At 30.4% G+C, this 14,005-nt stretch overlaps 1 protein-coding gene across 1 annotated transcript in view; it reads left to right on the top strand.

Moving 5' to 3' along the window:
- LOC124366753 (disintegrin and metalloproteinase domain-containing protein 11) overlaps positions 1-14,005 on the top strand; it is a 492,839-nt gene that overhangs the window by 306,722 nt on the left and 172,112 nt on the right. Inside the window, exon 7 of the mRNA XM_046823354.1 lies at positions 11,892-11,966. Within this exon, the coding sequence (XP_046679310.1) occupies positions 11,892-11,966 (75 nt within the window). The remainder of the gene's footprint in view (positions 1-11,891; positions 11,967-14,005) is intronic.

Below are 14,005 nucleotides of genomic sequence, written 5' to 3'. Positions count from 1 at the left end.
CTTGTCATATTGTGGTTGATATGACATTTAACATGAACTCTTTTTATTTATTTATTTCATTTCTAAGGAAATATATGGCTTATATATCCAATATACAGTACTTGTATATACATAAATTAAAATAAATGAGTTCATGGCCTGAAGTTGGAGGATCCATTCACAAATAAAAACACTCTGTATAGTGCATAATCACTAAAATGTTTATTTTTCGTACATACAGCTCCCGTTGAAAAAAAAATATGTTGATATAACTTTTGTCAAGAAATTTGAACTCCAAATTATCTTTAATAATTAATTTTATTGATAAAAAAAGTAAAATTAGATAAAAAATTATAGAAATAAAAAAGCTTAAGCTTAGCGAATATTTCAAAAGGTAAACTTTAAATTTACCATTCAATACAGTAACGAAATTAAAGCTTTGTAAGAGTTGGCGAGAGATGATTTTAATTTAATGATGGTTTTATATAGCACGAATTTATCGCATTGAAATTAATGTTTCATATATTGTTTGAAACTCGATATGTTTGAGTTTACGTATAATTGTTCTTTATTCGATAACAGAAATAAAAGATTTACATTCACGAGTTACACTTTTCTTATATATATATATATGTTTATTCATATATATTCTTGCGATTCAATGTTTATTGAAATTAAATAAGGCTATTGCCATTTATACAAATTTAACGTGTATATATATATTTACGATTTATTATTCTAACATAAAGATAACCCTATAATGTGGAGTTCATAATATAATATATATATATATATATATATATATATATATATATATATATATATATTTCTCAATAGCTTTTAATTCTTATTTTGTTTTAACAAGTTGGTGCACTTTAACATATTAACTTATGTCAGAAATAACAATTTCCCAAATATATAATAATAAGTTAAACCGCAATAATAGTACTAAGTATTTAACAAATTTAATACAATAGAATACATAATTTAATTATAAGATTTATATATATATATATATACATATATAATACATTTATTTATTATTATACATATTATACGATATACACACATCGTTTCGACAGTTCTGCACCTGGTGAGACAATGAGAATTCCTGTTTACCTAGATTACTCTATATTTTGTAGGCTAGGCGTCTCTGATGTCAATACGATGTAGTGAGTTCATTTTGAGCATCTTCGTCACTAACTTTTTGGATCTCTTCAAACGAACTTGAATTCAGATTTCAAGAGTAAAGTCCGTGACAGCATCAGATTCTAGACGCTTCACTTAGAGGAAGGTAAATTAGAGCATTCACACTGAACCGACCTCACTACTACATAGGATATAACCTAAATTGTTTTTAATCGAACCGTATGGGACTCATCTTTATTATATGTCTAAAGTTTTCATTCCCTTGTCTCATATTTTGGTTCGGAAAGACACCTATAGGATAAAAATCAGTAAACGTTCTTTTGTCCAGCTAATATTAATATCGCGTTTAAATGGCCTGCGCTAAGGAAAATTTCCCTCTAATACGTTTTTTCTTTGCGTCCTTTAAACCAGGACTCCCTACGTTAATATGGTTTGTTTAAGAATAACACTGAGAGTAACAAAGAGAGGGGAACAAAAGAGAGGTAATCCTGCCTTTGCCGTTATTCTTTGTGCCTTTACGCATTGTACTCTGTTATGCTTTATATTATAGTGAAATAGGTAGCAAGGCTAAGTTACTTTTTGGGGATATTACAGTTAATATGGATTGAGTAAAACTTGCACAAGGCTTGCAGGTAAAACGGTAGCAGGTGTGTAAGCATTTGACAGGTCTAATTAATGCATGTTTTCATTTTAGAGGAAACTGAAAAAATTAACTCAATTCACAGGAAAATATTTAAAAGGAACTGAGGTGCTCTACATCTTTACGACAAAGTTACTCAAGCAACTTCCTTTTCATTTTAATCATATTTTCTTTTGGGTTTTAATCAATTTCACTTCAATTTTAGTCCGCGTATCTGATGAAAATATGAACAATATTAGGCAGGGAACACTAATTAGGGGGGGACTTTGTTTGATCTTCTACAAAATCCAGACGTATAATTTTATTTAACTATTTTGAAATATTGTCTTCTTTATTAAAGACCCGGTAGGCCTTTCCTTAAAAAATGTCACTTTGTCTTTCCGTGCGTCTATCAGTTTGTCCATCTGTGCGATAACTTTTTATAGAAAGGTCCTAGGAGACTAAATACTCTACATAGAATCCTTTTGGACCAATAAGAAACTACATGTTGTGTGGTCAAATTTTACTTTTTCACTTCAAACACCTTTTTGGTAGTCTTATGGATAACCAAGATAGCAACGGGAAAACAACAGAATAAAATAATTTGAAAACGAACTGAGTACAATCGTATAACATTTTGTCATATGATATAGTAACTAATGTAATAAAGTTATTTTGTTGTTTTGTTTGGTAAGATAATATGTATATTCTGTCGAGTCCTTCGATATCCAACTCTGTTTAACAGGGTTTGGAACATTTTGAGTTGGAACAATACACCCTCATTCAATAAAATTACAATAAATTGGGATTGATAAAAAAGTAAATGATGTCTCGTTTTACCAGGCGAAGTCGAACACTTAACGACGCTCGGCGTTATTGTTCTGTTATCTTGCGATAACCGCTGTATCCGGTACACTGCGCCGTTGTTATTGATGTTGATGGGGTGAATAATTTATTGGTTGGCACAGAATACAGACTCTATAATTTAAGTTATTTTCTCATTTTGCGAAAGTATATCGATTGATTGATTCGAAAAATTGGTGATTTTGAAGTTACGAACATTTTGAATTCATTTATGTTGGTTCGGGCCTTCGTTGATAAAACTGTTTATATTAGTTTCTAAAACCTCCCACGCTGGTCTAACGTTATAGCTTACATTCAAAACATATCTTAAGATTTACAGCTTGAAGGACAAACTTTGTTAGAGCTCTTAAATGTTTACCAGTACAACGGTTACAAAGTATATATAATCAATCACGCAAGATCTGATTTATTTTAATAGTTAAACTGTAACGATTAATACAATTTTAATTTACTTTAATGTAACAGATCATTATGGTTTCATAAAAAAAAAAACAATTATGAAAACTCCAACTGAAGCCGCTGTATGAAAAACACTATTAAATACATGCAAATTGCGTTCCAGATAAGCTATAATACACTCGGCAGATTTAATATTCCCGAAGAGCTATAAAATATAATTCTGAATAGAAGCATGACAAAGGCTGGCTTTGGGAAACCTAAATTGCTTTTCTTTTGTTACTTATTTAAGTACTAACGTTGTTGTAGTGGAAATATCCCACTTTAATTATATTTGCAAATGATTTCGTTCCTGCTTTGTTAATTATTTTGGGAATATTACGTGTTTAATAGTTTATTAATTTTAAAATTATTTTAATTTTACCTAAATACTTCCAGATCAAAATCTGTTAGTGAGATTACGTTCTATTTTTGTCCAACAAACGCTATAATAAAATTGATGCAACTAAAGATTAAGCGTTATAGTGTGTGTGTGTGTGTGTGTGTGCGTGTGTGTGTGTAATTGATTTTGATTGGTGTTTTTCATTTAAAAACATATAAATTTGGATAAAAAATGTTCGTACTGTATGACTTTTATATAGTACACATTTATATACAGTACATAATATTTAAATGGTCTAAAAACCTGGAGTCAATTTGCGTTGTAAAACTACACAAATAGTTTTTTAACCGATACAGTTGTCCCCTGAAAGAAATGTATCAAGTTTTTAAATACCAAACTATAAAGTTTTTCGTCAGATCATGTTTTTCTTAGCTTAACATACTTAAAGCGAGCAACCGATAGACAACCAAATAAAGAGACTGATGGTCGTCCATTTCCTGGAAATTTTCGGTCTGATTTTAGGTATGGCAATGTAAGAAAAAAATGATTTCTTAAAAATTATCGTTTGATATTTTCAATCCTTTAAACGCTTTACATGTTGACCTTCGCCAAAGTTAGTACTGCTGATTGCTTTATTTCTTAACATAGATTCTTCAATCGATTTGAAAATGACAAGTTGTATCGTGTACTCGTGTGCATATTGGTTCTAAGCTGCATTACTACGAGTAAACATTAAAGAGCTGGTTATTTTGGAATATGAGTAAGTCTGCGTATAGGAATCTAAAATACAATGCAAAACAATTACACATATTGCACAGCTGACGAAGAGTGACAGCCATATTGTGAATGTAATAGCTTTGAATATTTATTAACGCACAATGTTTTTAAAGCACGAAAATCAGAACCTGTTAATGGCTCCAGACTTCAAACATCATCGAAACTTGCGTACCGTTTTGTGCTCACGGTATTTTAATTTACTGTTTATTTTTCTGAAATTTTATTCATGGCGGTATACCTGTAAAAATTATAAAAAGTGAAGTTCAATTTGAACAGTTGTATTGTTTTAAGAATATTAAAACTGGACATACACTGAAGGCAATTTTGAATTCTACTATAAAAATTGGATTGTTGATAATAAATTATCAATATTATTTTGCGGACAATCTATATATTTAATTCCGTAAGCGAATAGGTTGTCAGGAAATTACCGGAGCTGTGAAGAAAATAAGATGGTTTTAAGAGATTGGTTTTAAAACTGGAGTACCAACAACGGTAGGAAAAGTACCAGGTATAAAAAGTTAGTCGAACTCAACCACATAGGTCTCTAAAGTTGTAGAAGTCTCCATAAGAAATGCAATGGTGAATAAAAAAATCAGTATTTTATCACATGTTTAAAATAAATTTTTCACCACTACAGTGCTCCTATTAATAATCTGTTTTTAATATGTCAGCTGGTGAGAACAAAAGCTGATGTATAAATTGTGTATAAATTATTGTGTATTGAGTGCAAATGTTCTATTTAATTTATATGTATTATAGACAGCCAGTTCGTATAAGAGTATCATAATATTTTCATTACACAAAGGAATATTACTTTTAAGATGAATTTTGAATTAAATCATGAATGAAACAAATCAATATTTACATCTTACAACTTCAATGTTAATAAATACATGATACATATATATAAATTAACAGATAAGGAGATTATTAATTATCTTTGTTAGATTAAGGAAAATTACGTGTAACTAAACCTCAATTTTTCCATTCATAAATTTTCAAATACTGCACGATAAATATATATAGTATATTATTCTTTAATATATATAAATGAACAGATGAGTAGATTATTAATTATCTTTGTTGGAAAAAGGAAAATTATGTAGAAGTAAACCTCAATATTTCCGTTCATAATTTTTCAAATACAGCACGATAGTTTATTTTTTTAAATTGCACGTTAAATCTTTTCCAAAATTATATACATATCCAAATAATCTTGATACACTTATTAACTCTCTATAGAGAATGAAGACAGATAGTATAGCACGAACAGTCATTTTTATTAGGTGGACAGCTCCTGTTTGAACACATAAAAATAAACATTAATTAAAAAACTGTATACATTTGAATTAATTAGACAAGATCATGTTTTAATGATAATATAAATAACTAAAATATAATAGTGAACCAGATTTAGTAACAAGCTATATTAAAATTTCAGAAAGAACACTGATTTGAGAAATATCATTGCAATACTATAAATAAATGTATAAGTATATAAAAGTTTTATTCGAATTACATTTGAACTATAGACTATTAATTTCACTTTTACAGTTAAATCTTTTCAGCAAAAGCTGGTTGTCACATTGTGTGGTCTATATTATTCTTTAATGATTTTATCTTCTCTTTAATTGAAATGTTTACCTTGCGTGTTAGTTTAAGAGTATGTATGAAGAGTGTATAACAGCAGTAATTGCTATTTCGAACCACTAGTTTATGTTTTAAAATGCTGTCAGGAGAATTACAATGCCTATCATAAGCTTAACTTGAGGAACTTAAATGCAATTGTGATGTAAAATGATTAAAACTTATAGAAAAATTTCATAAACTATAGAATATTCCAAATTGTGTTATGCTAAGGACAAAAGGTATTCACACAAATTTGTAATCAATCCAGAAATAACAGTTACAAGTTTGCACTACCACTGATGATTTATAGTCTACACAAGATTTGGGGATCCATTTGTATTCAGGTATTCTTATTTGGTACAGATTTATTTATTTCATTTCAACAGGAAAACCATAACACATAAAAACTGAAACATGTATATCTATAAGAATTATTAATGAATACTAACATTTAACAATCTATAAAAAACCAATAACATGAATGAACATTAATAAATTTCTAAAACGGAAACATCTACGACTTCACCAACCAAATACAATACTGAGAGACCTAATAAATATTTATTGTAAATGTATAACTAATACTAATTGAATACATCTTATAATTTATAATGAATAAATAATAACAAACCATAATATATAACTACACTACAAATTAGCATGTAAATATATATAATACATATAATATAATATGTGTATACAGATTCTAGATTTAGAACAATTAAATTAATTATACTGGCAGTAAATAAAATATTTACGTGCAATAGATAAATGATAATAAACTATAAAACGATTCATTGATAAACTATACGAATGAATCGATGACCGATAAGAGTACTCACTTAAACACAACAATTTAATTAGGAATCTTAAGTTCATTCTCGGAAATCGGTGAAAACTGCAATTATTTCTCTTAAAATAGACGAAGCACATTCGTGAAAAAAGTCAAGTGTATGACAGAATAGATTACCAAGCCTCATCATTCTTGCAAATGGACCATGGAAGTCGTAGCAGCAAAGTAGTATTGCTTGCCAAGCGTGATCGAGTCCCTAACGGAATAAAGAAATTCACTTGTGAGATTAAGTAGGGTAATCTAGTAAACCATTTATCAGCTTCGAAAGGTACAGAACATCGGCAGCCCAACGCCTGATTTAAAGATTTCCCGTAGCAATCCCCTCTGCATACCCATCAGCATGAAGAACCTTCTCTGAATGGTTTCTCAGTGAGATCCAACTGGTAAGGAGACCAAACAGGGCAGGAATACTCCAGAATCTGACGGACAAATGATGAATAGAGCGTATCGTAAATATCATGCCTCGACTTGCCTTATTAATGAACCCCAGCATCATGTTTGCTCTTCAACGTAGGTCGTCAACATGATCGTTAAAGGAGAAATCAGCAGAGAAGGTAACACGCAGATCCTTTAATATGAACACTCTTACTAGGGGTCGAAAATGCATTGAATTCTGGAAGAAGCTTAGATCTCGTGAGTTACTAAAGATTATGATGGCGCACTTAGAAAGGTTCAATTTCATATTTTAGTAATACACCATTCCATGAAATTGTTGATACTACACTGTAAACGTGCAGAATTCTCCTTGTTGGACATTATTGTGAAGATTTTAACATCATCGGCGAAAAGTAGGGATTCCATGAACAAGATCGACGTTATAACATTAATAAAGTCTGTAAATAAATCTGATCCTAGTATGGAGCCCTGAGGAACGCCCGAGGGTTGATATATTTTTGGGAAAGCGAATCAAGCAATCACTCTTAAGCATCGGCCATCAGGTAGGCAGTGGACCATGGATTCCATAAGTTTTAAACTTAGATATGAGAATGGAGTGGTCTGCCTAGGCAAAGGCAGTAAAGTCATTAAAGACGACATTCATTTTTTACCAGTCCTCATTGCTGATGATGTGCATTCCTCGCATAGCAATAAGTTGGCCACTGCAGAATTGGAGGAGATTTGCTGATTTAAATGTAAGCCTTTGCCATAAGAATATTATTACTAAGAAAGATTCATAAGAATTGCGTTAATAATTCCACACCAAAATACTCTACTTAAAAGTTGGACACTCAGTATAGTTGTATCAACGTTTTTACAAAATATTACAAGCGCATAACGAATTAAATTACCAAGGACTAAAGTAAATAGAATATACGTTTAAGTTACGCTCTAGAAACAGTTCTTCGTTTTAAGAACACATTTAATGTTAGCTTCTTTCCAAATAGAATTAAAGGCGGAGTCACTTGTACAACTTTCCTCATTCACCGAAGACAAGAATAAAAATGCATTATTAATAGTTCCACCATTTAATCAAATTCTTAAAAAAAAGCTGGCATTTCATGGTAAAAAAGGCATTTTTATCGCTGATTGATTGAGCTATTTCCAATCGCGAGATAGCTTCATTGCCACTTTTATAAGCAGACATGCATCGCTAATTCAACAAGTTTCAGTTTCACTTCTCTTATCCGATAATGGCTGTTCATGGGGTAAAAGATTTCATTATAAATGAGATAACAATGTAAACCTAACATAATAGTTTTTATATATTTAAGGACCCTAGGTTATTAATAAATACTAGACATCCTTTACATTCACTCACTAGTCAGATGTACTTGGAAATACTGAATGGAAATAAAAAAAAAATTAAAAAACCCATACAACCTGGTAATTTCTATGGCTTTTTGACAAGATTATTTTTCTTTTCATTAAAATCAAAAGCCTCTTACAAAAGTAAAGTCACATTATTTAGTTTCTTCAATAAACAAGTGGATTAATTAGTTTTAAATGTTACTTAATTGTTCCTATTGATATTGCAAACTCCAGACGAAGAGAGTCTGGCCGTAATCTCGGCCATTATAGTTTTCCACTGAAACAGTCGCAGGATATCGTTAAGGTAAAATCATTTATCCACGAATCTGACGAACCGTTATCCGGCCTTTGAAATGTTTTCGCTTCGTTTGCTCTAAAATAAATTTAGACTCGATAACTGCATTCAGTTCTATACTTGTTTCATACACAAAGTTTGTTTTAAATATCCGAGGTCCCATTTATTAAACTATCGGTTTTTTGTTTGTAAACAAATTGTATTAGTTTAGTTTGTATAGTTTTCATTAGTTGACAGAGTGCATCGTATGTTTTCAGTTAATTCAAATTATACACAGAGTTACCTAAAAAAATCACTAAATAACCAAAGTAACATCAGACTAAATTCAAAACCTAAATAGTCTTTCTACATATTTAATCTGTCTAAATATACATTTCCAATTTCCAATGAATTCTACCAATTAGATTCTATAATTAATTGTATATATTGGGGTGAAAATTTGATATTAATAATTTTTTCAGACTGTCATTTTCAGTTGAGTGTCTTCGGTTATTAATTTTGGAAGTTACTCTTAATTTTCACGTATTTTATTGTCCTTAAAGAACATAAAGTACATTAGCGATCCAAAGCAAATCCAAAGTCTAATATCACTTCTTCCACTGAAATAGGTTTTTTAACAGCCATAGAAACAGCGAGATGATCTGTAACAAAAATATTTCCATCAAGCAATCAAATATATTTAAAAAAAAAAACTCTTGTTACGTATGTATGTCTTAATATTGTTTTAAAAAGTTACATGTGCTTTTCATATTTTAAATTATTTCCTGATAATTGTTTTGGTGTGACTGAGCCACTATAAACGGTTATGAAACAGTTTATAACAGTTTTAAAAGATTTGACTTTGTTATAATTGAGTTTTCTGCACATAAAGTAGCTATGGTGAGTTTAAAATTTTAAATTTTAAATCGTTTTAAATCATCTTCTCCTTAGTGCAGCGCCTGTAATCTGGCAGGGTGTGATGTTCGTTTGAAAAGATTGAAAAAATTCTGTGACAAAGCTGCTAAAAATTTTAAACTCCTTACATCGTTGCGACACAGAGACACCTAGACTACAAAACATAGTGTATATACTAGTTTATATGTATATATAAAACACACGTAATCTTATAATTAAATTGTGTATTTATTCTAATATATCTATTACATATTTCGTACTTAATTTCTCTTGATGTTATATATTTGTATTATATTTGTTAACTTGTGTTTACAGAGAGAAGTTAATATGTAAAAGCGCAAATTATTATAAACAAAGAGGAATTACAGGCTATAGGGAAATATAATATACCGGAAAATGTAAGTTGTGAATAGAAATCTTTTATTTCTGTCATCGAATATATAACAATTAAACGTAAACTCAAACATATCGAGTTTCAAACAATATATGAAACATTAATTTCAATGTAATACATTCGTGCTATGTAAAGCCATCATTGAATTAAAACCATCGCTTGCCAACTCTTACAAAGCTTTCATTGCTTTACTTTGTTGAATTGTAAATTTCACATTTACTTTTCGAAATATTCGTCAAGCTTGTTTTATTACTATAATTTATTATCTCACATTATCTTTTACTCACTTTACCAATAAAACTAAAAATAAATAGTTATAGAAAAAAGTTATATCAACATTGTTTGTTTAATGAATGTTGTATATATGAAAAAACAGTTTAGTGATTATACACAATACAATGTGCTTATATTTGTTAATGTATCCTCCAACCTTAGGCCGTAAACAGGTTTGTTTTAATTTTTCTACATACTGTATATCGTATATCTAGATCATGTATTTCCTTATAAATTAAATAAATAAATAAAACTGTACTTTTTAATTATCATATTAACCACAATATCTCCACGTTTTGCGCGAGCTAAAATAAAAATTATTCAGATATTTGGTGCTAACTTTATACGAATTCTCTGGTATCGTAAATTATACAAGAGATGTTTTAAAATATTAAAAAATTCTATATATATTTGTTGAGAGACCGATACAAGGTTTACACAAATGATAACTACTACGATCTTCATAATTTTAAAGAAATCTGGTTTAGGCTACTAACTGCAGTATTAACAAGAATATAATAAACACACATCATTTGATTCAAACGTGTTTAAAGTATTCTCGTTCTCTTGCTGTCACAGTGTATGGTTGTTGTCGTGGTCTTCTTCTTCTAAACGGTGGTCTTTTTTCAAACAACCAAACCAGTTATCATGTTCGCATAAGTGCATATTATCTTATATCGTAGTGGCTGTACCACAACTTGCCTTACACAAAACCTTACAGAGGTTTCATTTCTGGCCGGTTTATTCATGCCAGTAGAACCTATATTGGACACAGTCAAAACCAATATCTGTCTTAAATCCTGGCTACCCAATGGATATCCAAGGAGATGCACATCACTAACTGTAAATTTGCAGTTACTGGGGAAAGATAAGCTATGCAATAGGTCCAGTTTACTGCAAAGGATGATTATTCAAGTAGGCTCGCCTACCTTAGTGTTAAAGGCTTTTTCAAGGCAACTTTCATAGGCTAACACAAAACTAGCATCCCCTATTTCTGGCGTGGCATTGCCACACTAGCATAGATGATCGCTTCATGTGATCTCCGGACGTCCTTCCACTAGCCAGTAACCTCTAAGTATCAACGTGTAAACTTGTTATTCTATTGACAAGCGTCGTAATTTCCTCATTGAACCATTACAGTCCCATTGCTTTGTGGTTCCATAAATTAATTTCTGTAGGGAAATTGAAAAACATAAATATAGTTCTTTCAGGGTTGCAACCTTATTTTACTCCTATGTGTGGTTGGTCTTCATGAAATATCTTTTGGTTTTGTTTTGAGATCCATAACACACGTGTATGTTAAATTTGCTTTTCCTAGGAAAGCGAGAGGTTAAAATACAAAATATATTTCTTCTAAGAGTTGCAAACCCGTTAAAACCTGTATGGTTGTTTTATCTTTACTAAAACGCTTTAGTTCGCGAGACAAATTTAGCTTTCCTCGATATCGGTAAATTGGAGAATCAGTGATCAGCGAATGACTCCCTTAACAATAATAAATCTATGTCACTCTTAATTTCTAAAGAATATGTTATTCTCAAAACTTAAGCATTTTATGATATGTTTTAAAGCGTGACATTCGCCATAGTTTAAAAAAAATATTGTACTTCTGTTATTTTAAACCAATTTCATTTTTTCCAGTTCGAAAAGAGAAACGGAAGTACGAGAACGGAAGTTGTCCACGACGCGATTCAAGTGGCCAACATCGCTGATTTGGTGAGTAGTCTGCCTTTTATAGAGGTTCCTTCCTTTTCAGATACAGCAGTGTTGCAAATAAAAGCAAGATTTATTTTTTCATTCTTTTGACACAATAATAATGATTAATACTAGATGAATACTTACTACCATCTATAAATATGTGAAGGATTACAACTATCTTCACTTGATTGTTTTTGAATTAGTATTACTCTAAATTCTAATATTCGGATGTATTTTTTTATACTATTATACGTACTAGAGATGTTTGGGTAGTTAGTATGGTATTAATACATGACGAATATTTCTGTATTCCATTCGTTTACCCAATAAAAACCTGTTCCATTTTGCGAGTCTGTGTAACTCTCAATTGTTGGGCTACAACGACGTATTATGTTAACCCCAACATTCAATACATCTGATATGTATTGTATTACTTGTACTTCAGTTTGTGGCATCTGTAAGACCAGGGTCACAAATCTACATTTGTTGTGTTCTCACTATCTCTTCCTCCGTCAATGGAAATTTCACTACACGCTCATTTCGTCGCTATGGTTTATGTATTCGTACAACATTTGTATTGCAATCGAAGGCAACGGCTACCATTTAAACACATACATGTCTAGATCTAAAACCAAAAATATTCTTTTTTATTAAGGTAACGAGATTTAAGGACATTTACCATCGATAAGCCAAACGATTTAAGTGAAAATACGTTTCGAAATCTACAATATTATGTCTTCCTTAAGTGAATAACTAACCTAAAATGAAAACTACAAACTAGCTTAAATTTTACAAATCATACCAAGCTTCGCAGAAATCAGATAGCATGAATGATATGTTATGTGTCACCTCTCTCGATTATTTCTTTAAATTATTGATTTCATAAGAGTAACAATAAGCAGACACTGACAACTTAGTTCAGTTAGTAACACTTAGTATTGGTATGATTAAGTATACGTTTCAGAGAAATATTATTTTGTGTTTTTAAATAGACACGAAACTTGGTTTCACATATGTTCACACATATTATTCACTTGAGAAAGAGATCAGATTGCAAATCTCAAAACTCACTCTCAACATGTGATGCTTTACGTAATGATGGTAAATATTAATTAATTATGTTACTTTCTCAAATCATCGAATTTCTCAATATTTTTGCAAAGATTTTATGTATTGTTCTACTCAATTACAAGCAAAAAAAGAATTATTAAATAAATTGAGAGATATTTCACTTGAGAAAGAGATCAGATTGCAAATCTCAAAACTCACTCTCACATGTGATGCTTTACATAATGATGGTAAGTATTAATTAATTATGTTACTTTCTCAAATCATCGAATTTCTCAAAATTTTACAAAGATTTTATGTATTTTTCTAGTCAATTACAAGCAAAAAAGAATTATTAAGTAAATTGAGAGATATGATGAGATAAAAATAAACGCAGTAATTTGTACCAATGTTAATTGTAAGCCCTTTACTACCTCATCATTACGTACTTTCCAACTTATTTTATGTATTCCAAAGATCTCATTTTATAACAAATAATATATTCAACTAGTATTTAGTTTGTCAGCTTAGGCACATGAAAGATCCAACTTTTCTATGAACCCTTAATAAAAGTAATACTGAGCCAATGCAGGTTCCACCACAAAGTTTAGGGGTGACACTCCATGACAACTACCACAAGCCTGCGTTAAATGTTCCATTATTTGAACAGCTCTCCCTGTGAGTTCATTATTAAACATGGCGCCCAGCCCACACGCACACACTCGCACAAATATGCACACGATTAAAGTGATGAATGTTTTCACTCCGTTTCAATCAATGAAACACGCCGACTCGCGTATCGTCTGTTTGTTGTTCCACTAGTTAAATCAAATCAACCAAAACATGGTCCGTTGCACATAATTGTTGATTTTGTTTACATGTAAATCCCTCTTCCTGTTATGATTCTGGATATTTGTTCAGACATTAAATGACATCTGTATTACTATGTTTATTTATAGATTCTAAACCATCAATTTATGCATATTGATATATTTCACATGTCATATGCT

Source organism: Homalodisca vitripennis, chromosome 7 (genome assembly GCF_021130785.1).
Source record: "Homalodisca vitripennis isolate AUS2020 chromosome 7, UT_GWSS_2.1, whole genome shotgun sequence".
NCBI classification, from domain to species: Eukaryota; Metazoa; Arthropoda; class Insecta; order Hemiptera; family Cicadellidae; genus Homalodisca; species Homalodisca vitripennis.
Note: the sequence above shows the minus strand (reverse complement) of the source record. Positions and strands in the feature narration are given on the sequence as shown.